General features: G+C 36.7%; 1 protein-coding gene across 1 annotated transcript; it reads left to right on the top strand.

Moving 5' to 3' along the window:
• Positions 1 to 4: 4 nt before the first annotated feature.
• Positions 5 to 27810, top strand: LOC107670110 (extracellular matrix-binding protein ebh-like; the record flags this gene model as incomplete). The annotated part of the gene is made up of 2 exons (XM_016462606.1): positions 5 to 16495; positions 16693 to 27810. Coding segments are annotated over 2 exons (26394 nt in total), but the record flags the coding sequence as incomplete, so codon positions are not given.

Genomic DNA, 27810 nt, shown 5'->3' with positions numbered 1-27810 from the left:
ACGAGAAACACAAGAGACTGAGAAGATCAGACTAGAAACACAACATGAAAGACAAAAACTGGAGGAAATAACAGCTCAACTCCAGAAAGAGAGAGAAGAAATCAACAATCTTATTGAGGAGACAACAAGAAAAGACATGGTCTTGGATGAAATGAACACAGAAATTGAAGTGAAAACTAAAGCCATTCAATCTGATAGAGACATGCTTGAGAAGGAAAAACATGATCTTGAGAAAATCAAAAGTGAACTTGCTAAAGCCAAGGAGGATCTTGAAAAAGAAAGAGAAAAGCAAGGAATCATACTGGCAGAGATACAGAAAGAGAGAGCCTCCCTAAAGGAGATGAATGAGACCATCACAAGACAAATACATGATATTAATAAAGATCAAGAGGAACAAATGAGACAAAAACAACATGAAATTGAACAACTGAAAACTGAAATTTATAATCAGAAACAAGAACAAGACAATGACAGAAACATTATAATAAAAGACAGAAGTCAGCTTGATCTGAGACAATCCGAGTTAGACAAACAACAGACAGAAGTGAGTGACATTATGGAAAAAATGAGGAATGAAAGAAAACACCTAGATAAAGATAAACAAGAGATGGAAGAACAGAAACAGCAACTGAAGAAAGAAAGAGATGATGTTGACCAAAGCAGAAAAGATCTGAATGAAGACCTAAAGATGATGACACTTCAGAAACAAGTGATTGAAGATGAGAAGAACAAGTTAGAACAGATGAAGATTGAGCTGCAAAGAGAAGCTGATGATATCCGAAAGCTCAAAGAAGAAACACAAAATGAGAGACAGAGTTTGGAAAAGATGGCTGAAGAACTTCAGAAAGAGAGAGAAGATATTGTTCATCTTAATGAAGATACAAAGAAAAATAATAAAATCCTTGATGAAATGAAAGTTGCAAATGAGTCTTTAATTGCAGATCTTCAAAGAGAGAAAAACAACCTTGAGCAAATGAGACTGAACATCTCCAAACAAACTGATGACATTGAAAATGAGAAAGAGAAAATGAAACTCAGAGAAGATGAACTAGAGATACTACAAGCAGAGATTCATAAACAACAAAGTGAAGTGGAAAAGGAAAAGAACAACATTGAAAGTGAAAGAGCTGCAATGATCAGGGAAAAACAGGACATGATGACTGAGCTGAGAAAAAAGTATGAAGATGTTGAGCTTCAGATGAAGGAGATATTGACTGAAAAGGAAATGTCGGAAAATGGTAGACAACTGCTGAAGAGAGACATGGAAAATCTGCAACAAAAACTAGTTAATGTAGACAGAGATTCAGAGAGTCTGAAACTTGAGAGAGAAGCTTTGGAGAATGAGAAGGAAATGATAAAACAGATCAAAACTGACCTGCAACGAGAAATACAAGAGATTGAGAAGATCAGACTAGAAACACAACATGAAAGACAAAAACGGGAGGAAATGACAGCTCAACTCCAGAAAGAGAGGAAAGAAATCAATGATCTCATTGAGGAAATTAAAAAGAAGGGAGATATTCTTGATGAAACCTATACTGAAATACAAAGGGAACAAGAAGCAATTGAGAGAGGCAAAGGCTTGATTAGAAGGGAACGGTCTGACTTAGAGAAAACCAAAGCTGAGATGTCTCAAACCAAGGAAGAGCTTGAAAAACAGCTTTCTGAACAAAAAACAAACATTGAGATCACACTGGCAGAGATACAACAAGAGAGAAACATGCTTGAACAGATGAGTGAGAAAATAACTAGAGAAAAAATGGCACTTGAAGATGAAAAGCAAGAGTTACGAATAGAAAAGGAAGAACTTGAAAGAATGCGGGCAGACATCGAAAGAAAACAAGGAAATATTGATCACCTGAGGTTTGGCATAACAGAAGAGAGTCTGCTTGAGAAATCAGAGGCTGAAATAGTTCTTCAACAGAGTGACGTGGATGTAGTCAAATCTTTAACAGACAAAGAAATGTCAGATCCAGATGGAAAAAGTGTCTTGATGGAGCAGATGCTGGAAATGGACTTAAAAGATGCATTAGAAACAGATGTTGAGAGCCAAAAGTCAGACTTACCTGAAGCTGAGGATTTACCTCATAAACAGGAGATGATGTTAGAGAAGAAGTTTATTGAAGATGAAAAGGACAAACTGGAACAGATGAGAGCTGAACTGCAAAGTGAAGCCGAACACATTGAAATGGAAAAGCATGACATGCAAAATGAAAGACAGAAGCTAGAAGAAATGTCAGCTCAACTTCAGGAAGAGAGAAGTAATCTCGAAAGCCTTAACGAGAAGATTAATGTTCAAAAATTTAATCAACAAAAGCCAGCAACTGAGTTTGAAATGGAGAAGACTGATTTAGAGAAAATCAAAACAGAAATTGCTAAAGCCAACAAACTTCTTGCAGAACAGCAAGAAAAGAATGAGAAGACAATAAAAGAGATGCGGACAGAGAGAGACGCTCTTGAAGAAACGAGGGTGAAAATCTCAAAACAAGTGGAGACTATTCAAAAAGCGAATGAAAGTCTTTCTCGCAGAGAAAGTGAACTTGCAAAGCTTCAGGAACACATTTTACAACAACAACATGAAATGGATGAACTGAAAAACACAATCATGATGGAAATGAGTCAACTGGACCAGAGACAAACTGACATTGATCTATTACAGCGAGAGGTTGATGATCTAATGGAATTCACAAAGACAGAAATGACCAACGTAGAAAGAGAAAGAGTGGAAATGATGGCACAGAAGAGAAATATAGAGAGAGAGATAGTCAGTCTAGAGGAAGAAAAGGAGACATGTGAACAACTGAGACTAAAATTACTGGCGGAAAAGGATCAGGTTGAAAAAGACAGAGAGCTGTTGACCAAAAATGTGGATCTTATGGAGAGGCAAAAAGTGGATATGGAGAAAGAATTAAAGAATCTAAAAGTTGAGAAACACACATTTGAAAATGAGAAGGAGGAACTAGAGAGGATGAAAACCGACCTTCAAAGACAAGCTGAAGACTTGGAGAAACTATCTGAGAAGACAAACAATGAAAGACGGAGGGCAGAAGAGATGGCAGCCAAATTTAAAAAGCAATTAGACGTCAGTGGTATTCCAGCGGACTACCAACAGGCGGAAGAGCTCATGGATGAGACAGAGAAGCAAAGAAAGGAAATTCAGTCCGCCAAAGACTTGCTTCAAGAAGAAAGATCTGAGCTGGAGAAAACCAAGGCAGAGATAAACCAAGCCATGGAAGAACTAGATAGACAAAAAACTGACTTGCAGAGAGATAAAGACATTCTGAAGCAAAAGAGTACAAATAACTTGAGACAAATAGCTCAAATTGAAGATAAGAAGGAAAAAATACAACACAAAGAGAATGAACTAGAACAAATGAGAACAGAACTTCAAAATAAACAAAAAGAAATGGATGACATGAAAAACAAAATAAAAGAAAAGGCTGATTTTGAGAATCTGGAACAAAAGAGAGCTGAGTTGGCTAGAGACTTGGAAAACCTCCAAAATGAGAAACAAGCTTTTAAAAATGAGCAAGACGAGCTAGAAAAGAATAGAGAGGATATTAAAAAGTTGAAGCTAGAAGTTCAGAAAGAAAGGCAGAGGGCTGCACAAGAGTTAGAAAAAGAGAGGCAACAATTTGCTAAGGAGATCAAAATGAAAAATGACACCCTGGATGAAATACAAGCTGAGATAGAAAGACAAAAACTAGCCATTGCTGTAGACAAAGCGATTGTTATAAAGGAAAATATGGATCTGGAAAAAACCAAGGAACATTTCAAAAGACAATCCGAGGAGAGTGACATCACTCATGCAAACCTGCAGAAAGAGAGAGAGAGTCTTGATCAGATGAGAGTGGAGATCTTAAAGCAAAAACATGACATAGAGAGAGAAAGAGGTGAACTGTTAGAGCAGTGTCAGCTGATGGAGACACTAAAGAAGGACACTGAAAATGTGGAACAGCTGAGGAAAGAGCTTTTGGATGAAAAGGAATTGACTGAGAAAAGCAGAACGCAACTGAAACGAGACATAGATGATATGGAACAAAATAAATCAAATCTGCATAAAGAATTAGAGGAGTTAAAAGTTCAAAAACAGGATATTCAAGATGAAAGAGTTCAACTAGAGCGAATGAATGCCGAGTTAGCAAAAGAAAGAAAAGCAAATGACAAAATGTTGAGAGAGGCTAAACAAGAAATGGAGAAATATGAGGAGATCAAATCAAATATTCTAATCCAAAAAGAAGAGTTTGAGACTAAAAGACAATCAGAAGTAGAGGAACTTATTGGTATGAGAGCAGAAATACTCAGACAGAAAGAGGAATTAGAGGACAAGATGAAAAAGACTAAACGTGAGATGAAAGAATTGAAGCTTCTTCAGGATGAAACTGATAGCAAGAGGAAAGATCTTGATAACAAGATGAGACAGGCAGCGAGAAAGAGAGATGAGCTGGATAAAATGAGAGCTGATATTGAAAGTGCAAATGAGAAACTTGAAATGGACAGAGTCATGTTAAGTATAGAGCGTGATGACATGGATCGAATGAAAGCTGAGAAACAACGAGCGGGAGAAGAACTACAATCTCATACGGAAGAAAGAGGTGGAGATCTGGAAGAGAAAGAACAAATAAACACCAAGATACAGAGGCTTATTCAAGAGGCTGAAAAGACTAGGGAAATGGCCTGGAGAACAAAACATGACCTGGAAAGAAGCATGCAGAGAGATGTTAATGTTCAGGCGGATTCAGAGGAAAGGCAAAAAATGAGTGCTTACATGCAGAGGCTGATCCAGGAAATTGAGCATGTCAGAGAGGTTCTCAGAAGAATGAAAGATGAAGTCAAGGCTGCTAGAAATGAAAGATTTGAACTGGAGAACATGAGACAGGAAGTCGAAGCCATGAAACAGGGCATGAAGGAAACCTATGAGCAACAGAACAAGGAGATACAAAAAAAGAAGCAGCAAATTGAGAGTACCAAAGACTTGTTGAGCAAAGAGCGAAGTGATCTTGAGCAAAATAGAACTGATTTGGAGAGACAAAAACAAGAAATGGCATTGGACAAACAAAAACTTCATGACGAAAATGAACTGCTGAAGAAAGAAAATGTTGACATGAAGAAACAATACGAAATTCTCAAAAACCTTCTAGAAGAAACAACTAGAGAAAGCACAGTACAAACAGTTAAACCTTCCAGAAAAAAGAAAGTAATGAGGAGAGATTCAGAGGAATTAAGGGAGAAAATGGAATCATTAAGCATGGACGACCAGCAAGAAGAGAGTAAGAGTCAGACAGATGAAATTAACAGACAAATAGACAAACTGACAGAGTTGAAGGCTGAGCTGGATCAACAGCAGGTAGAACTTCAGAAAACTAAAGCAGACTTAAAACATCAGATGGATGAGCTAGAAAACATGAGGTCTGAGATATTACAGCATGAAAAGGACACGAGAGAGGTGGAGCTGATGGATATACAGAGCCAGAGAGAAGTCATAGAAACAAGGATTCAGAAAATGACACATGAGAAGGGAGAACTGGAAGTCTTAAGGTCTGAAATAGTCCTAGAAAAGAAAGATCTGGACCAGAAGATGAAACAAGTGATACGAAAGAGGGATGAGGTGGAGAAAATGAAGACTGAGATAGCAAAGGCGAGAGAGGAGATCAACAGAGAGCGGCAGGAGCTGGAAATACTCAGGAATGATGTTCAAAGTGCAAGAGAGGATTTTGAGCTATTGGTGGAGAAAACTGTGAATCTAGAAGATGAGGAAAGTACCAATGCTGACATCCAAAGACTAATTTTAAAGGTTGTGAAAATCAGGGAAATGGTGAGAAATCTAAAAGTTGACATGGAGAGCAGGATGGAGGAAAGTAAGGTGGTGAGAGATGAAAAGGAAAACTTCAAGTCTGAGATCCAGAGGCTCATTCAAGATATTGGACAAATACGGGAAAATCTTGGAAGCCTTAGAAAAGAGATAGAAACCACCAGAAGAGACAAGAATGAATTGGAGAAGATGAGAGCAGAGCTTGCAGAAAAGCAACAGGAGGAAGAGAGCATGAAAGAAATGCTGCAGAAAGAAAGAGAAGAACTGGAGCAGCGGAAGGATGAGATAAACAGAGAAAAGGAGGATGTGGAGACCAAAAGAGAGCTGGTTAAGGTAGAAATAACTAAAGAAATAATGGAAGAGTTTAAGGACACAAGAAAGAACAAGGAAGAACTGCAAAATGTCACTGAGGAACTCTTGAGAAACAAGAGTGATCTGGAACAACTCAACAGAGATATACAAAACCTATGGCAAACCATGGAAGAAATGAAAACCCTGCATGAAAAGAAAAGGGCTGAACTGGAAGGCATTACTTCTGAAGTAAAGAGAGGAGAGCAGATACTGGAGAAGCAGAAACATGAGTTGGAAGAGAAAAGTTGGATTGTTGAAGAAATAGAGAAAAAGAAAGATACACTTGAAAAGATCAATATGGAAATACTGAGGAAGCAAAAAGATATAGAAAAAGAAATGGACAATTTAAGGCAAGAGAAGCAAGAGCTGGAGCTCTCTAGAAGTGAACTACAGCGACAGAGAATTGACGTCGAATCTTCAAAACATGCTTTGATTATGGAGAAGGATCGGTTAGAAGATGAACAAGCTGAAATCAATCAACAGAGGCATGAAGTGAGTGCTGCCATGAAGGCTTATGATGTGGAGCTGAAAAACCTAGAAAAGATGAAGAATGAACTAGAAAAAGAGAGGGCTAAACTTGATGAAAAGCTCCACATTGCTGCAAAAATGGAGGAGAAACTACAGGAAATGAAGAGTGAACTAAACAAAGAAAAAGAGCAAGTGGAAGAAATGAAGCAAATGGTCAGCACAGAGAGACATTTGATTGAACAAAAGAATGCTGAGCTTCAGAAAAAGTCAGAGATCACTGACAGACTCATTCAGGAAGCAAACAATGAGAGAGACAGATTAACAGACTTCAGTCTAAAACTTCACACACAACGAGAAGATATAGAGAATATCATCACAGAAATAGAGACCAAGAAGGAAGATCTCAATATAATCAGTGCAGAACTTCAAGATGATAAGATACGACTGAAAAATGGCAGGGATGTTTATGAAAGGGAAATGACACATCTGCAGCTTAAGAGGGAAGCGTTAGTGAGAGAAACAGAGGACCTGGAAAGAAAAGCCTTACAACAGAAAGAACAAGATGAGATGGCGAAACAAGAGATTCAAAATCACAAAGAGGCTCTAGAGCAAATGAAGGTGGACATTCTGAAGGAAAGAGATGATGTTGACAAAGAGAAGAAAAATGTATATTCAGAAAAACAGAAACTGGATACACTTCGAGAAGAACTGCAAAGAAAGGAAAGTGAGCTTGAAAACAAAGTAAAAACTTTAATGGAAGAGCAGCAGCAGCTGAAACAGATTCAAAATGAAATGTATAAAATCAAGAAGGAGATTCAAAGTAATCTGGAAAGAAAGGAGGCCGAAATTCAAGAGGAGAAACAGCAATTAATGGAAATGGGTGAAACAATTACAAGAGAACGCAATGAATACAGAAAGCTGACTGAAGAAGTACAGAAAGAAAAAGAGTGGCTTGAAATCAGCAGAACGTTGATGGATCAAGAGAAGGCCAAACTTGAAAACATGAAAAATGATCTGGAGAAGCAATTACAAAATCTAAGACATGAGAAACTGAATGTACAAGATGAGAAGAATGCACTAGAACAGATAAGAGCAGAATCCAAAGAGATCCAAAATGTTATCAAGAAGGAAAGAAAGGATCAAGAGAAATGCTGGCTGGAAATTGAGGGTGAAAAGCAAAGAGTGGAGGAAGAAATTAGACAATTAGAGAGACAGAGGGAAGAAACTAACAAACTTCACAGTGAGTTGCAAATAATTAGAGATGACATTAAAAGTAAGAAAGAAAAGATTGATAAAGAAATGGAAGAATTACTGCAAATGAGGGTTGACCTGGAGAGAACAAAAGTAGAAATCGAAAAGGATAATCAACGACTTCAAGACGATAAATTTAATCTTGAAAAGACAAAAGCTGAGATAAAGATACAGACAGATAAAATGATAATAATAGACACCAACCTAAAGGAGAAAGAAAGAGAAATTAAAATCCAACTAGATAAAGACAGAGAAGAAATTAAATGTTTGTCTGAAGAGACTGAAATGAAAATGAGGGACCTTGATAAGACGATAAAGGAGATGGAGAGACGAAAGCAAGAAATTGAGAAAACAAAAGTGATGCTTGAAAAGGAAAAGACAGAAATTGACAAAGAAAAGAAAGACTTGGAAAAACAAATGATGGACCAGATTGAGCAGATACAAAAGGACAGACTGGCCCTTGAGGAGATGAAGGAAGAACTTCTTCGTGAAAAACAAGAAACAGAGGAAGAGATAAATAACTTGATGACTTTAAGAAACAAACTAGAAGCTTTAAGAGCAGAGATACAGAACAAGCAAAATGAAAATGACATTTTGAAAAAGAAACTTATTTTGGAAAAATTAAACATTGAGGAACGGCAGGTCGAGGTACTCAACCAGCAGCAGCAGAATGATCAAACCAGTGAGGAAAACAAAAAAGAGAGAGAAAATCTGGAAAAACAGAGATTTGAAACTGAACAGCAGAAACAGATGTTGGAGCTTAACATCATAAAAATGAATGAAGAGAAGCAAATGCTTCAGAAAGCCAAAGAAGAAATGGAAAACATAAAATACATGACCAACAAAGAAAGAGACAAGGTTGAACAAATGCAAGGTGAAATACACCATCAGATTCAGTCAATTGAACTACAAAAGCAACGCATGCAAGACAAGCAGAATGCTCTTGATGAAAAAGAGCTAAACATACAGAGGAAGGAAAGGGACGTAGAGAAGAGAAACATAGAATTAGATGGGATCGCTGCTCAGCTTCACATTGAACAGGAATATTTAGATAATGTTCCTGAGGAAACCAGTAAGAGACAACATGCCCTTGAAGAGATGCAGGTTGATATAGAACTGCAAAAACAAGAAATTAATAAGGACTATGAGTTGCTTAAGAAGATAAGGCATGAAATAGACAACAAAAATATAGAAATGAAGCAGAAAAAAGATGATCTGCAGATCTGGACTAAACATCAGAAAGATAAGGTTCAAGTCCAGTTAGAAGAGCTAGAGAAAGAAAGAGAAAAACTGGAAAAAATTAAGATAAAGCTTCTTACTGAGAGAGAGCAAACTGAAAAAGAGAAAGCTGACATAAATAGGGTAAATGATGAAATAGAATCAATGAGACAAAGAGTGATGATTCAGAAGACTGAGCTGGAGCAGAGAAATAAATATATTACTGAGCAGCAGCAAAACCTGGATCAAAGTGTAAGAGAGATAACGGAAGAAAGAAGGGAAATGGATAAGTTGAGAATTGAACTAGAAGCTCAGAGACAAAGAATGCAAGAGGACATGACGACTATTGCAAACCAGGAAAAAGAACTTTCACAATTGAGAGATGACATACAAAGAGAAAAACAAGACATTGGTGAAAACAGGAACACAACTAACAAGTTAATGAAAGATCTGGAAATCACGAAAGTCAAGCTGGTGGAACAACAAGAAGTGATCCGAACTGAAGCAGAAAAACTCCAAGAGGAAAGAAAACTGGTTGACCAGACAAAATCTGAGGTGCAGAATGATGCTGAAAATCTGAAAAGCATCTTAGAAGAGATCAAAAGGGAGCAAGAAAATATGGAGATAAGGGAGGCCCACCTTAAACAAATGATGGATCAATGTGCCAATACCATGGAAGAAAATATGAGGAAGAAGACTGAACTAGAAAAGACTATTGATGACATAGAAGAGCAAAATCAACTGATTAAGACTGAGAAAGACCATCTGAAAAAAGAGAGAAATAACATTGAAAAGGAAAAGGAAGATTTGCAAAGACAAGCTGATGACCTGGAGACGCACATGACAGAACAAAAAGAAAAAGAAGAGATGAGTAAAAGATCAATGGATGAAGAGAAAAAGCTTCTTGAGGAAAAGGCTAGCGAAATTCTGAGACAGAGAGATGAAATAGAGAAAGAAAAAAAGGACATGATGAAGAAGTGGAATGAGCTGGATGTTCTCCAGAAGACAATACAAAAACAAAGAGACGAAATGGAAGAAATCAAATATGAGTTAGAGACTGAAAAGGCTGAAATTAATCAACAGCAGCAAAGACTGGAGGAGAGTATAAGTGCTGTGAACGAGGAGAGGAGAGATCTGGAGAACATGAGGAATGAATCTGAAGAATATAGACAACAAAGGGACGAAGAGATAAGAGTAAAACTAAAGATGGAGAGAGAGGAACTTGATCAGATGAAGAGTGATCTGGAAAGACTGAAAACTGAAATAGATCATGAGCAGAAGAAAATAGATGATGACAGAAATATGATTGAACAAGGAAGAAATGACCTGGAGAAGATGAGGTCTGAAATAATGTTACAAAGAAAGCAAATAGAAGAAGAGAGATCAGAACTTGACAACAAAATAAAACAGACTGATCTAGAAAAATGTGACATTGAGAAGAGCAAAGAAATTGTACAGAAGATACTGGATGAGGTAGAAGAACAGAGAAATTATATTAAACTCCATGAAGAAAAACTTGAACTTGAGAGACAAAAGATCAATGATGAAAAAGATTGTCAGGCTCATATAAAGACTAAACTGCAAAAAGAGAGTGAACAAATCAGATGCATGGAAGATGAAATAAAGAAGGAGAGAGAAACACTGAAAGAAATGGAAGCTCTTCTACAAAAGGAAAAGGAAGAACTTGAGAGTGTCACTGAAGAAACGAATAGACGAAAAGAAGACCTGGAAATGATGAGCGCAAACATAAATGAACAAAAACTAGAGCTGAGAAAATACAGAGAGCTTCTAGAGCAAGAGAAAGATGAAACAAACAATAAATGGATAAAGTTACAGCAAAGAATTGATGAATTTCATACTCAAGTCAGACAACAGAAGGAAAAGGATTTAATGAAACAGGAGGAGATGGAAGAAGAAACAAAAAGTCTAGAACAGATCAAAGTCAAGATCCTGGAGCTGAAGACTAAAGCTGAGCAGGAACAACAAGACATAAGCCTAAAAATACAAGAGTTGAACACACTGCAAGAACATATTATGAAAGAAAAGGAGAAAGAAGAAGAAATGAGAGTAAAAGTAAAGATGGAGAGAGAAGAACTTGATCAGATAAAGAGGGAATTGGAAAGAGAGAAAACTGAAATGGACAATGACAGGAAGATGATTGAACAGGAAAGAGAAGACCTGGAGAAGATGCGGTCTGAAACAATGACACAAAGAGAACAAATGGAAGATATGAGAGAAGCAATCAAATTAGAGAGATCAGCACTTGTCCAGAAAACACAAGAGATTGAGCTAGAAAAGAATAAAAAGTACAAAGAAAAAGTTCAGAAACTATTGGACCAGATGGACGAACAGAGAAATTATATTACACTCCAAAAAGAAGAACTAGACTCGCTGAAAGCACAGATTAGTAAAGAAAAAGAAATTAGAATAAAAGCAAAGATGGAAAGAGAGGAACTTGACCAGATAAGGAGTGATCTGGAAAGAGAGAAATCTGAAATTGATCACGAGCAGAAGAAAATGAATAACGACAGAAAGGTGATTGAACAGGAAAGAAACAACCTGGAGAAGATGAAGTCTGAAATAGTGACACAAAGAGAACAAATGGAAAAACACTTGACAGAGACTATCAAACTAGAAAGATCAGCACTTGACCAGAAAATGCAAAAGATTGATCTAGAAAAGGATGAAACTGAAAAGAACAAAGAAATAGTTAAGAAATTAATGGATAAAGTAGAAGAGCAGAGCAATTATATTAAACTCCAGAAAGAAGAACTTGACCTTGAAAGACAAAAGATCACTGATGAAAAATATCTTCTAGCTCAAAGTAAGACAGAGCTGCAAAAAGAAAGCAAACAAATCAAATACATGGAGGAGGAATTAAAGAAAGAGAGAGAAACACTGAAGGAAATGGAAGCTCATCTACAAAAGGAAAAGGAAGAAATTGAAAGTGTCACTGAAGAAACAAAGAGAAAGAAAGAGGATCTGGATGAACAAAAACAAGAGTTGAAGAACTGCAGAGACCTTCTAGAACAAGAAAGAGAAGAAATAAACCAAAAATGGACACAGTTACAACTGAGAATTGATGAATTTGATGCTCAAGTCAGTACACAGAAGGAAGATTATATGATGGAACAAAAAAAGATGGAAGAAGAAAGAGAAAGTCTAGAAGAAACCAAAGCTAAGATCCTGGAGCTGAAGACTAAAGCTGAACAGGATCAGATTATGAAAGAAAAAGAGAAAGAAGAGGAAGAAGAAATGAGAGTTAAAGCAAACATGGAGAAGGAAAAACTTGATCACATAAAGAGTGAACCGGAAAGAGAGAAAACTGAAATAGATCATGAGCAGAAGAAAATGGATGATGACAGCAATATGATTGAACGGGAAAGAAAAGAACTGCATAAGATGAGGTCTGATATGATGACAGAGAGAGAGCAAATGGAAGACATGAGAGAAGCAATCAAACTTGAGAGATCAGCACTTGAACAGAAAATGCAAAAGATTCATCTAGAAAAGGATGAAATTGAAAGCAATAAAGAAATAGTTCAGAAATCAATGGATAATGTAGGAGAGCAGAGAAATTATATTAAACTCCAGAAAGAAGAAATTGACCTTGAAAGACAAAAGATCACTGATGAAAAATATCTTCTAGCTCAAAGTAAGACAGAGCTGCAAAAAGAAAGTGAACAAATCAAATACATGGAGGAGGAAATAAAGAAGGAGAGAGAAACACTGAAGGAAATGGAAGCGCACCTACAAAAGGAAAATGAAGAACTTGAGAGTGTCACTGAAGAGCCAAAGATACAGAAAAAGGATCTGGAAAAGATGAGCACAAACATAAATGAACAAAAACAAGAGTTGAGTAAATACAGAGAGCTTCTAGAGCAAGAGAAAGATGAAATAAACAATAAATGGATACAGTTACAGCAGAGAATTAATGAATTTGATACTCAAGTCAGACACCAGAAGGAAAAGGATGTAATGAAACAGGAGGAGATGGAAGGAGAAAGAAAAAGTCTAGAACAGACCAAAGTCAAGATTCTGGAGCTGAAGACTAAAGCTGAGCAGGAACAACAAGACATAAGCCTAAAAATACAAGAGTTGAACACACTGCAAGAACATATTATGAAAGAAAAAGAGAAAGAAGAAGAAGAAGAAATGAGAGTAAAAGCAAAGATGGAAAGAGAAGAACTTCATCAGATAAAGAGGGAATTGGAACGAGAGAAAACTGAAATGGAAAATGACAGGAAGATGATTGAACAGGAAAGAGAAGACCTGGAGAAGATGCGGTCTGAAACAATGACACAAAGAGAAAAAATGGAAGACATGAGAGAAGCAATCAAATTAGAGAGATCAGCACTTGTCCAGAAAACACAAGAGATTGAGCTAGAAAAGAATAAAAAGTACAAAGAAAAAGTTCAGAAACTATTGGACCAGATGGACGAACAGAGAAATTATATTACACTCCAAAAAGAAGAACTAGACTCGCTGAAAGCACAGATTAGTAAAGAAAAAGAAATTAGAATAAAAGCAAAGATGGAAAAAGAGGAACTTGACCAGATAAGGAGTGAACTGGAAAGAGAGAAATCTGAAATTGATCATGAGCAGAAGAAAATGAATAACGACAGAAAGGTGATTGAACAGGAAAGAAACAACCTGGAGAAGATTAAGTCTGAAATATTGACACAAAGAGAACAAATGGAAAAACACTTGACAGAGACTATCAAACTAGAAAGATCAGTACTTGACCAGAAAATGCAAGAGATTGATCTAGAAAAGGATGAAATTGGAAAGAACAAAGAAATAGTTCAGAAATTAATGGATAAAGTAGAAGAGCAGAGAAATTATATTAAACTCCAGAAAGAAGAACTTGACCTTGAAAGACAAAAAATCACTGATGAAAAATATCTTCTAGCTCAAAGTAAGACAGAGCTGCAAAAAGAAAGAGAACAAATCAAATACATGGAGGAGGAAATAAAGGAGAGAGAAACACTGAAGGAAATGGAAGCTCATCTACAAAAGGAAAAGGAAGAAATTGAGAGTGTCACTGAAGAAACAAACAGACAGAAAGAGGATCTGGATGAACAAAAACAAGAGTTGAAGAACAGCAGAGACCTTCTAGAACACGAAAGAGAAGAAATAAAACATAAATGGACAGAGTTACAACTGAGAATTGATGAATTTGATGCTCAAGTCAACAAACAGAAGGAAGAATATCTAACAGAACAAAGGGAAATAGAAGAAGAAAGTAAAGGTCTACAAGAGATCCTGGAGATAAAGACTAAAGCTGAGCAGGAACATCATGATGTAAACCTAAAAATACAAGAGTTAAACACGCTGCAAGCACAGATTATTGAAGAAAAAGAGCAACTACAAGAAATCAGAAATAAGGTTTTGAATGAAACAGCCACACTTGAGATGAGAGCTGCTGAGATAATTCAACAACAACACACACTGGATGAGAATCTGAAAGAGATGAGATACGAGAGAAATGAACTTCATAGGATGCAAAAGGAACTTCAGGCTGAAAGACACCAAATGGAAAAGGAAATGAATACCAAAACTGATGAATTAATGAGAGAAAGACAAGAAATTGAAATGAGCAAGAACAGGACAAACAAACTAACAGAGGACATGGACATCATGAAAGCTAAACTTATTGCACAAGAAGAAGAAATGCAAGTTGAAAAAGAAAAACTAAATGAAGAGAGAAAAGAATTTGAGCAATTAAAGAGTGATACAGAAAGAGAGAAACAAGAACTCAGTAAGAATAAAGACATCATGAATACACTAAAAGAGGAACTTCACCTGGAAAAGAAGAGAATGAATGACGAGAGGGAAGAGATGGATGTGAGCAGTAAGAAGGTTAAATTACAGATACAGACAGACAAACAGATGATTGCTAAAATGAAGGCCCAACTCCAAAGTGAGAAAGATGTATTTGACCATATCAGAGAAGAAATGGAGAAAGAATGGGCAGCATTAGAAGCAGAAAAACAAACTCTTCAGCAAAACAGCAATGAAATCTTGAGACAAAGGGAAGACACAGAAAAGGAAATAGAGGGCATTTTGAAAAAGAAAGAAGAACTGGAAAAGCTTCAGACAGAAAACCTGAAACAAAAAACTGAATGTGAAAACATTATTACAACAGAGAAATATTTGCTTGAAATGTTAAGAACTGAGTTAGATCATAAGCAGCAGAAGGTGGAAGATGACAGGAAGGTGATTGAACAGGAAAGAAAAGACTTGGAGAAGACAAAGATTGAAATAATGACGCAAAAAGTGCAAATGGAGAAAGATCTTGAGAAGGAAATCAAATCAGAGAGAGCGTTAAAGGTCCAGAAAATGCAAGAGACTGATTTAGAAAAGGATGAAGTTGAAAAGGAGAAATATATAGTTCAGAAACTAATGGATGAGGTAGAGGAACAGAGAAATTATCTAAAACTTCGAGAAGAGGAAACCAAACTTGAAAGGCAAAAGATCAGTGATGAAAAAGATTTTCTCGCTCAAACTAAGACTGAACTGCAAAGAAAAAGCGAACAAATTGGAAATACAGAAGATGAATTAAAGAAGGAGAGAGAAACACTAAAGGAAATGGAAGCTCATCTACAAAAAGACAAAGAAGAAATTAAGAGTGTCATTGAAGAAACAAACAGACGAAAAGAAGATCTGGAAAAAATGAACACAGACATAAATAAACAAAAACAAGAGCTGAAGAACTGCAGAGACCTTCTAGAAAAAGAAAGAGAAGAATTAAACCAAAAATGGACACAGTTACAACTGAGAATTGATGAATTTGATGCTCAAGTCAGTAAACAGGAGGAAGATTATATGAAGGAACAGAAAAAGATGGAAGAAGAAAGAAAAAGTCTAGAAGAAACCAAAGCTAAGATCCTGGAGCTGAAGACTAAAGCTGAACAGGAACAGATTACGAAAGAAAAAGAGAAAGAAGAAGAAATGAGAGTTAAATCAAACATGGAGAAGGAAAAACTTGATCACATAAAGAGTGAACTGGAAAGAGAGAAAACTGAAATAGATCATGAGCAGAAGAAAATGGATGATAACAGGAAGATGACTGAACAGGAAAGAAAAGAACTGCATAAGATGAGGTCTGACATGATGACAGAGAAAGAGCAAATGGAAGACATGAGAGAAGCAATCAAACTTGAGAGATCGGCACTTGAACAGAAAATGCAAAAGATTGATCTAGAAAAGGATGAAATTGAAAGGAACGAAGCAGTAGTTCAGAAATCAATGGATAAAGTAGAAGAGCAGATAAATTATATTAAACTCCAGAAAGAAGATCTTGACCTTGAAAGACAAAAGATCATTGATGAAAAATATCTTCTAGCTCAAAGTAAGACAGAGCTGCAAAAAGAAAATGAACAAATCAAATACATACAGGAGGAAATAAAGAAGGAGAGAGAAACACTGAAGGTGTACAGAAATTATTGGATGAGGAGGAAGAACAGATAAATTATATTAAACTTCATGAAGAAGAATTAGAACTTGAGAGACAAAAGATCAATGATGAAAAAGATTTTCTGGCTCAAATAAAGACTGAACTGCAAAAAGAAAGTGAACGAATAAGATACATGGAAGAGGAAATTAATAAGGAGAGAGAAACACTGAAAGAAAAGGAAGCGCATCTACAAAAGGAAAAGGAAGACATTGAGAGTGTCACTGAAGAAACAAAGAGACAGAAAGAGGATCTGGAAAAGATGAGCACAAACATAAATGAACAAGAACAAGAGTTGAGTAAATACAGAGAGCGTCTAGAGCAAGAGAAAGATGAAATAAACAATAAATGGATACCGTTACAGCAGAGAATTGATGAATTTGATACTCAAGTCAGACAACAGAAGGAAAAGGATTTAATGAAAGAGATGGAAGAAGAAAGAAAATGTCTAGAACAGACCAAAGTCAAGATCCTGGAGCTGCAGACTAAAGCTGAGCAGGAGCATCAAGACATAAGCCTAAAAATACAAGAGTTGAACACACTGCAAGAACATATTATGAAAGAAAAAGAGAAAGATGAAGAAATGAGAGTAAAAGCAAAGATAGAGAGAGAAGAACTTGATCAGTTAAAGAGGGAATTGGAACGAGAGAAAACTGAAATGGAAAACGACAGGAAGATGTTTGAACAGGAAAGAAAAGACCTGCAAAAGATAAGGTCTGACATAATGACAGAAAGAAAGCAAATGGAAGACATGAGAGACGCAATCAAATTAGAGAGATCAGCACTTGTCCAGAAAATACAAGACATTGATCTAGAAAAGGACGAAATTGGAAAGAACAAAGAAATAGTTCAGAAATTAATGGATGAAGTAGAAGAGCAGAGAAATTATACTAAACTCCAGAGAGAAGAACTTGACCTTGAAAGACAAAAGATCAATGATGAAAATTTTATTCTAGCTCAAAGTAAGACAGAGCTGCAAAAAGAAAGCAAACAAATCAAATACATGGAGGAGGAATTAAAGAAAGAGAGAGAAACACTGAAGGAAATGGAAGCTCATCTACAAAAGAAAAAGGAAGAAATTGAGAGTGTCACTGAAGAAACAAAGAGACAGAAGGAGGATCTGGAAATGAATACAGACATAACTGAACAAAAACAAGAGCTGAAGAATTGCAGAGACCTTCTAGAACAAGAAAGAGAAGAATTAAACCATAAATGGACACAGTTACAACTGAAAATTGATGAATTTGATGCTCAAGTGAGTAAACAGAAGGAAGAATATCTAACAGAACAAAAGGAAATACAAGAAGAAAGAAAAGGTCTAGAAGATAACAAAGTCAAGCTTCTGGAGCTGAAATCTAAAGCTGAGCAGGAACATAAAGACATAAGCCTAAAAATGCAAGAGTTGAACACACTGCAAGAACAAATTAAGAAAGAACAAGCGAAAGAAGAACTTGATCAGATGAAGAGTGAACTGGAAAGAGAGAAAACTAAAATAGATCATGAGCAGAAGAAAATGAATGATGCCAGAAAGATCATTGAACAGGAAAGAAATTACCTGGAGAAGATGAGGTCTGAAATAATGTTACAAAGAAAGCAAATAGAAGAAGAGAGATCAGAGCTAGACAACAAAATAAAACAGACTGATCTAGAAAAATCTAATATTGAGAAAAGCAAAGAAATTGTACAGAAATTATTGGATGAGGAGGAAGAACAGATAAATTATATTAAACTTCATGAAGAAGAATTAGAACTTGAGAGACAAAAGATCAATGATGAAAAAGATTTTCTGGCTCAAATAAAGACTGAACTGCAAAAAGAAAGTGAACAAATAAGATACATGGAAGAGGAAATTAATAAGGAGAGAGAAACACTGAAAGAAAAGGAAGCGCATCTACAAAAGGAAAATGAAGAAATTGAGAGTGTCACTGAAGAAACAAATAGACGAAAAGAAGATCTGGAAAGGATGAACACAGACATTAATAAACAAAAACAAGAGCTGAAGAACTGCAGAGACCTTCTAGAAAAACAAAGAGAAGAAATAAATCATGAATGGACAGAATTACAACAGAGAATTGATGAATATGAGCGGTCAAAGACTGAGTCTATGAGGAATGTTCTGGAGGAGACCAGAATGAAAGACGAAAAAACAGAAATGGAAGAAAAACTTAAACAGGCTAACAAGGAATATGAAAGTGTCATAGAAGAAACAAACAGCAGAAGGGGTGAACTAGAGAAAATCATGTTTGATATATCACAACAAAATCAAAAGTTTGAGACAGACAAAGATCTTCTGCAAAAAGATAGAAATAACATTGAAAAGGAAAGAGAAGATTTGCAAAGACATGCTGATGACCTGGAGACACACATGACAGAACAAAAAGAAAAAGAAGAGATGAGTAAAAGATCAATGGATGAAGAGAAGAAGCTTCTTGAGCACAAGGCTGGTGAAATCCTGAGACAGAGAAATGAATTAGAGAAAGAAAAAGACGACACGACGAAGAAGTGGAATGAGCTGGATGTTCTCCAGAAGACATTACAAAAACAAAGAGACGAAATTGAAGAAATCAAAAATGACTTACAGACTGAAGAGGCTGAAATTAATCAACAGCAGCAAAGACTGGAGAAGAGTATAAGAGCTGTGAATGAGGAGAGGAGAGATCTGGAGAACATGAGGAATGATTTTGAAAAATACAGACAACAAATGGAAGAAGAGATGAGAGTAAAAACAAAGATGGAGAGAGAGGAACTTGATCAACTGATGGCCAAGATACTGATAGAACAAAAAGAAACTGATAGGAGCAAGGATATGATAGACCATCTAAAGAAGGAAATGGAGCACACAAAAGCCAAACTCAATGCTCAAGAGGAGCAAATCAAACTGGAATTGCAAATAGTGCAATATGAGAGGCAAGATCTGGAACAGTCCAAGGCTGAAATCAAGAGCCAGAGTGATGAAACCAAGATCATGAAAGAGCAGACACACCAGTTAGAAAAAGAGAAAGATTTGTCTGAAACATTAAAAGAAGAACGTCAATCTGGACAGCTTCTTCAACAGAAGAGAGAAGAAATGGCCTCTCAAGGAAAACAGATACAGATAGATGAAGTCAACAGACTCTTGTCTGAGATTCAAAGGGAAAGGGAAGCACTTGAAAGAAACAAAAAAATCCTTGAACATCAGAGAGAGGCACTGGACGAGATGAAGAGAAAACAACCAACACAGAGGCTGCAATTAATTTTGGTTAGTTCTGCTACACAAACATCTAAACTAGAAGACATACCTGTTGGTGACATTTCAGCCCCTCAGGAACAAATTGTTGAGGAACACACAGGCATTCATAAGGAATATACAACTTTCATAACAAAAGGGACGGAAGATGAATTAGAGAGAATGAGAGATCATGAGGACACAGAGCTCAAAATGAGAAGTGAAGAAACTGAAATGGACTCAAGCCAAGAAGACAATGCACTGACAACAGAATATAAAGATATACCTGATCCATCCATGGCAGTAAAGTTGGAGTTCAATAAAGATGAAGCCGATGGCCTTACTGAAACGTTGATGACTGAGAAGAGGGAACTAGAAAAGACAAGACTTGTTTTACAGAGAGACCAGAAAGAGACTGAGACAATGAGACAACACACTGACAGAGAGAAGAAGAATCTGGAGAAATATAAAGCCGCTCTTGAAAAACAATATGAAGAGATGGAGTTATGCAGACAGAATATGGAAAATGAAAGATCTGAGCTGGAAATGACTCGAGATAAAATTAAGATGGACATGGAAAAAATTCTAATGGAGATCAAGAGCAAGCAGGAGATTATAGAAAACATGGAAGTTCAACTTCAAGAAAAGAAGAGAGAAATGGAAACCATCTCTGTTGAGATGAACCAGAGACAAGAGGAGTTGGACTTCATAAATACAGAGATAAAAAGAAAGAGACAAGAGATGGTGGACACCAAAGAAATGGAGGAACATGAGTTAACTGACATACTTCCAGAGAGAGAGGAGTCTATAAAAAGACACCTGGAGGAAATACAGAACCAAAAGGAGGCATTACGGAAGGAGAGGGGTGAAGTTGAAAAAATACTCACTGGGCTGCAGAAGGAGCAAATGGAAATGGAGATGCGTCAGGCAATGCTGAACTCAGAAAGAAATGAACTGAATAGAATGAGAGTCGATCTGGAGACACAAAAAGAGGAGTTTAGGCTTATGCAACAAAACATAGAGACAGAAAGAGACAAGCTGGAATCAAGGTTAAGGAGAGCAGAGGACATAGAGAGACTTTTGGATGATGTACTGAAAGAAAAGGAAAGGGTAGAAGAAATGGCAGCTCAACTTGTCAAAGAACAGGCAGAGTTTAAAATGATTATTACTGAGGCAAATAAATGGATAAACAAGATTAAACAGATTGAGGAGGAAATTAAAACAAAGCAAGAAGAAATGGAGCACATTGAAGAACTGAGACAAAAAGAGCTTCATCAAAGGAGAGCAGAATCTGAAAAAATGAAGACTGAAATTGACAATGAAAAAGAAGAAATTCAGAAGATACGAAAGGAATGTGAGAGAGAAAAACATGAACTGGAGCAAATAAAAACAGATTTGCAGAAAGAAGAACCACAGAAAACCAATGCAGAAGTGCAATATGATGAAACACACAGTGTTATGCACACGTTGAAAGAAGAGAAAGAAGAAATAGAAAGGATGAAAGCTGACCTCCAGAATGAGCAGAGAGAAATTGAAAACCTGATGGACATTATAAAAAGAGAGAAGGGCGAGCTGGAAAAGAAGAAAGTTGAAATGCAGCAAATTGCTGCAGAAATAAGGGACACAGACAGTGATAAGAACTTACAAAATGAAATTATGCAGATTGAAGCAATCCTCAATGAAACCAAGAGACAGAAGAATGACCTGGAACAGATGAATGACAATTTGAACAGGGAAAAATCAGAACTGAAAAGCACTTGTCAGTTTCTAGAAAAAGAAAAGAGAGAAGCAGAAACTAGATTACAGGATATGGTGAGTGAACTGAATATTAAGCTTAAGGAATTAGAAAATCTACAGAAGTTCAAAACAGAGGATAGAGAGGCAGAGAAGAAAAATCTGGAGAAATTTAAGGATGAGATGGCTAAAGAACGTGAACAAATTAAAAGGGAAAATGAAGATTTAAGAATGAGAAGAGACGAGCTGCTGCACATGAAAGACGAAATTCAAAAGCAGACAAAAGACCTAGAAGAAATAATGAACAAAGTGACAATGGAGAAGAGTGAGCTAGAACAAGAGAGGTGTGAAATAAACAAACAAAAACAACAACTGGAAGACATTGGGAAAGCTGCAGAAATAAAGTGGGTTGAGACACAGGTAGCCACTGAAAGGTCCAGACAAGATGACGAGGACATGCAAATCTTAAAAACTGAGAGAAAAAGAATAGCACATCTGAATGATCAATTACTGAAAGCGAAAGAGGATGTTGAAACCACCAAAGAGAGAATTAATAGAGAGATGGAACATACTGAAAAGATGCAAAGCCAATTAAATGACCAAAAAGAAGAGATCAAGTTTCAAAAACAAATATTAGAAGATGCAAGGACTGAGATTCATGACAAGACAAATGCTCTAGAGAAAAGTATGCAGGACTTACAAAAAGAGAGGGAAAATCTAAATGCTTTAGTTATTCAACAACAAAAAGAAAGAGAATATATGGATAAACTAGCAGAAGAAAACAAAAGAAAAGAGAAGCATGCTGAAGTTGAGATACAAAGACAGTTAGAGGACATAGAAAATGACAAGGTGAGGTTGGCAAAAGAAAGGAATCAAATTGAACAGACGAATGCAGAAATACAGACTAAACATAAAGAGCTAGAGAAAATAATCAGACAACAGCAAGAGGAGATTGAAATCATGCAAAGAGAAAGAAAGGCTTTGGAGAAAATGAATGCTGAGCTAGAAAAGAAAACCACTGAAATGGAAAATAAGAGAGAGAAAGTAACTCTCTGGGAAGCAGATATACAGAAACAGAAAACCAAAGTAGAAGAGCTAAGGAACATCTTAGAAAGAGAGAAAAGTGAACTTGACAAAGAGAAAGCCGAAGTAAAACAAGAAAAACAAGAGATGGAAAACATTCTGAAAACCATCAAGAGTGAGTTGGAAGACCTAGAGCAACTTAGAAATAAATCTGAGGAAGAGAAGAAAGACATGCTGAACAGACTGTTAACAGAAAAACATGAAATGGATCAATTAAAAACCGAGTTACAGTTGGAGAAGAAGATCATTGAAGAGGAAAAGAAAATGCTGGAGCAGTTGATGAACGAAACTGAAAATAAAAGATCTCAACTGGACAGCAACATTGTGCAAATGAACATGGACAAACGAAATATTCAAAAAGAAAAAGACTCGCTGGAGGAGATCAAGGCAGATTTACAAAGAAAGTCTGAAAAGCTTAATGAGGAAATCAGGAAAACAGACCAAATCACCTCTCAAATCAGTAAAGACCAAGAGAACATTCCAAAGAGACTGGAAGGCATGAGAAGAAAAGAAGAAGAGCTCAGTACTATGCGTGCCGAAATCGAAAGGCAGACAAAGCTTCTGCAATCAGATCTACTGCTACTTCAGACACAAAAAGAGAACTTAGAAAAGAGCAAAGCAGAGAATGAGACTCTAAGAGAAGATCTTGAAAAGCAAAAAGAAAAGAATGACTTGACAATGCAAGAACTGCACAAAGAGAGGCTGGCCTTGGAGCAGAAGATTACTGATATAACACAGCTAAGAGACACAGTGGAAAGCACACAGAATGAAATACGACTTAAAGAACAGGATCTGGAAAACAAAGAAAGAGAACTTGACATGCAAAGAAAAGATGTAGATAACCTAAGAAACATTGTGATGGCTGAGAAAATGCAGCTGGAAAAGAGGCGCAATGTTATGAATCAACAGCAGCAGGAGGTTGATGACTTGATGAATGAAAACAGAAAAATGAGAAATGATTTGGAGAGCATGAAAACTCATCTGGAACAAGAGAGACAACAACTACAAGAAAACATCAAAACATTTGAAGATCAGAAGAATGTTTTTGATCAAATCAAAGTTGATGCAGAGCAACAGACCGATGAGCTTGAGAAAATCACAGCAGATACAAAGAGGGGAAAGGAACCTCTTGGAAAGGAAAGAGAGAAGACTGATGCTTTGAAGAAAGAAATCCAGAGTAAGAAAGATGAACTGCAAAACTTAAATTTTGAGATTGAAAATCCCAAGCAAGAAATGGCAGAAAACAGAGATCAGTTTGAAAAAGAGATGGAAAATTTAAAGCAGAAAAGAGCAGATTTACTGACAGATATTGATCAGCGAGCCGAGACCAAAATAAAGAAGAAAGATGTAAAAACAGCAGTGGAGAGTGAAAAACAGATCCAAGCTGCTTTACAAATGGTCAGGGAGGACACTGAAGAAGAAAAGACAGATGCTGAATTGCAGGCTGATCTCCAGAAACAGATAGATGAACTAGAAGAACTGAGGAACACAATTGACGTGGAAAAAAATCAGATTGAAAAGAAAAAGCTCACATTAGATCAACAGCAGCAGGAATTAGAAGACATCATGACGGTCATCAAACGAGAGAGAGATGTGCTTGAGAAAGAGAAGTCTGAAATTGATGAACACAGACATATCCTCAATAAAAATATGCAGACAAAACAAGAAGAGCTTGAAAAGCTTAATAATGATATTCAAAGGGACAAAAAGGAGATTGAAAACAGCAAAAAGATAACTGAGAGTGAAAAATATCGTATCGAAAAGGAGAGAGCTGATTTAAACAGACTGAAGAAAGAGGCTGAAGTCAGCAAACAAAGTGTACAACATGAGAGAACTTTGCTGCAACAAGATAAAGACATGATACAGAAAGAAAAAGAGGACATGGAAGGCGTTTTAGATGAAAAGACGAGAACAATGGAGGAACTGCAAGAGCAAATAAACAGACAATTATCTGAATTAGAGATGGTAAACATGGAGATTCAAATAAAGAGACAGGAAGCAGAAATGCATCGCTTACCAGAAGAGATGAAAACAAAAGATCATTCAAAGAGGGATGCTGATGTCCTAAGAGAGGAAGTAGAAGTACAGAAACAAAAAACAGATGAACTTGAGATATATCAAATGAAGACCACCTCAGTCGATGCTGAAACACAAACATGTTTGGATGACTTTAAGAAAACAGATGATAGCAGACAAAAGGAATTAGAAGACGAAACAACGGCAACAAAGAAAAAACAACCCACTGTGACAAAGTCAAAAGACAAGCATGCATCTGAAGTGCGAGAAATAATGGACTCTTTAAACAAAGAAATTGAAGATTTGGAGAGAATGAAGACAATGATGAAAAAAGAGAGACATGAACTGGAACAAGCAAAAGCTGACATCCAAAGGCAGAGGGAAGACTTTGAGAGAAATATGAAGGAAGTCATGAAGGAGAAGTCAAGAAATGAAGAAAAACTGCTACGACTTACACAAGACAAGGAGGATTTATCAAACAACCTTGATAAGAAAAATAAGGAAATAGAGAGCATCACAGAAACATTCATGAGAAAGTTGGGACAACTGGAAAAGACCATAGCGTCACTGAAAGAAGAGAAGGAAAACATTGAAAATGAGTTACTTCAACAAAAGCAAAATGAGCAGGAGACACTAAAAATCAAGGGAAAAACATATGATACTTCCATTAGAAGTGACAGGGATGCTGAGAAAGTCACATACAAAAAAGCACTGGAACAAGTACAAGACACTAAAGAGGAGAAAAAGACAGACAGAGACAGCAGTCTGGAACTGACTGAGATTTATTGGGCCAAAACAGATGGAGAAACAGATGCAAAAACCTCCAAAACTGACGCCCAAAGAGAAGTTCTTCAGCTAATGGATGGCGCGACCCTAGAACGAGATGAGCTAAACATCATGAGAGCTGAACTACAGAGGCAACATGACGAAATGGAGAACAAAATGAAGATCATTCAAACTGGCCTTCTTGAGATGGAGAAGGCAAAGGATCACCTGCATAAATTGAGGGATGAATGTAAAACCGCTGAAGAAGAAAAGTCAGTGATCATGGAGAGTCTCGAGAGGAGGAGGAACAGCCTGGAAAAGGTTCAAGCTGAGCTACTGAGACATACTGAGGAGATTGAGCATCTCACACGAAGCTATGAATGCAAAAGTAGAGAACTGCAAAAAATTGAGACTGACATACAAAGACAGGCAAGGACTGTGAAGACTCAACAGGAAACTAATATTCAGAGTGAACAAGAAGACCAAGAAGTAATAGCGACTACAAAATCCATTCAAGAACATACAGAGGATGTTAAGCAGAAGAGAACTCAAGAGACACAAACTGAAGACCAGGAAAGAGATGCTCTACCACAGTATGAAGAGATAGATGCAATGAAAAGGAGAATACAGGACATGAAAGATGAACTTAAGAACAGATTACAAGACCTAAAGAGGAAGGAACTGGAAAGACTCGGAATGCAAAGAGAAAAAATCGAGTTGGAGCTACGGAAAGCTGAAATGGAAAGATATAATGAAGCCCTCCAGCATGAGAGAGAAACTGACAGACTCAAGCTCATAGAAAAGGAAAAGGAAATACTTCTGTTAAGGGAGTGTATGCTGATTGAGATCAATCGACTGAAGAGCGAAGAAACAGGAACAAGTAGTCAGCACTTGGAGATTATGGAGCGCCTCATTAGTGATGCAGCAGTAAGAGTGGACAGATTCAGACGGGTTACGGACAGAGCCGTGCAAACGCTGATGCTGGAAGGAGATGGAGAGCAGTTTGGAGGAGCTCAAAGAGTGACGATTGAACAGATGGAAAGTGTCAGTGGAAGGATGGAGATTTCTATGCATGTCCTGAGTGAAGACAGGGAGGAAGGAGCGAGAGGAGAATCCCAGAGAGGGGGCGTAGTCGGGCCAACTTCACGGAGATTGCGGCTATTGCACTGGATCAGACGGTGCTGCTGTCGCTGCTGTCCCAGAAACACTGTGGAGGACACCGAGGACATTTTATAAACACAGGTCTTGTTCATTTAGAAGTACATTTTCATATGGAATTTGACAAAAACTGAGAAGCATGTCCTAAACAAATACAATCCATGCATTATCAGTATTTTATGTATATATTTATACGTAGCATTCTGTGGGAGTAAAACCCCCACAACATTTTAGTAGTGTCAACAAAAAAAAATAAAAAATACTGGATAACATAACTATTTAGTAATATAATTACAGATTATTTGCATAGTACCAAATGTTTAATGTTTATCACAGTTTATATAATCCAATAAATCAGTTTTGCTTTTTCAAAACTCAACACAGATGCTTGCATAAGCCAGAATGAATCTTTCATTATTACATACAGTACATCTATGCAATTAACTCCTTAAATAACTCATTAGCATAATGTGTGTGGTGCGTGTGTGTATGCATCTTCTGTTTTCACTAATGTGTCAGTAAAACACTCTGGGTCAAATGATCCTGAAATTATCGGTTTTGATTTCTCATGACAACTTGATATAATTATTTTGTGTTTGGGTTCTTACACTTAATCCTAAATATTTCCAGAAGGAACTGAAGTGTTGTGCACTGTTAATTGGCAACTTTGGAAATTTCTGCACAGTTATCTGTGTAAAGCAAAGCTCACCTGTAATGTTCAAGGTAATATCTGCACATTCCTTTGGGGAAGAGAAGAGTGCAGATGAATGTGAGAGGATGGATATCCTAATCTTACGACTGCACCAGCATGAGTGCTCGAGGTCGTGTTTGTTGCATTCACATTCTTGCAGCTCGGCATGATGGGAGTGTTGCAGATGTGCCCTATATAACACGGATGCACAGAAGCTGCAGTGAGCGATGGATTTCACAAGGATCCACAGTATGCCAAGGAGTGAACTACACTGGTAGGATAATTACAAAGGCCATTTAATTACCAACTGAACACAAGGAGAGCTTTGTGAATTTTAACCCAGTTTAAAAATGATGCAATGGATTTTTAGATGATAACACCAACAGGTCCATTAAGAGGATCAAACACCCATGAGTTCCAAAACAATTCTATTCTAATTTAATAAGTATATCCCAGACTCATGTATGCACACACACATACACACAACATATTGTTTTCAAAGTACTGCTTGAATTTGTGTCACACACAAACAACATAGTATTTGCAATGTCTTGCTTTGGAATTAAATAAACGTACATTTGAACCTAAAACTTTTGTAATGT

The sequence above is a fragment of the Sinocyclocheilus anshuiensis genome, unplaced genomic scaffold (assembly GCF_001515605.1).
Source record: "Sinocyclocheilus anshuiensis isolate Anshui unplaced genomic scaffold, SAMN03320099.WGS_v1.1 scaffold253, whole genome shotgun sequence".
NCBI lineage: Eukaryota > Metazoa > Chordata > Actinopteri > Cypriniformes > Cyprinidae > Sinocyclocheilus > Sinocyclocheilus anshuiensis.
This window is presented reverse-complemented; position numbering and strand designations above follow the sequence as displayed.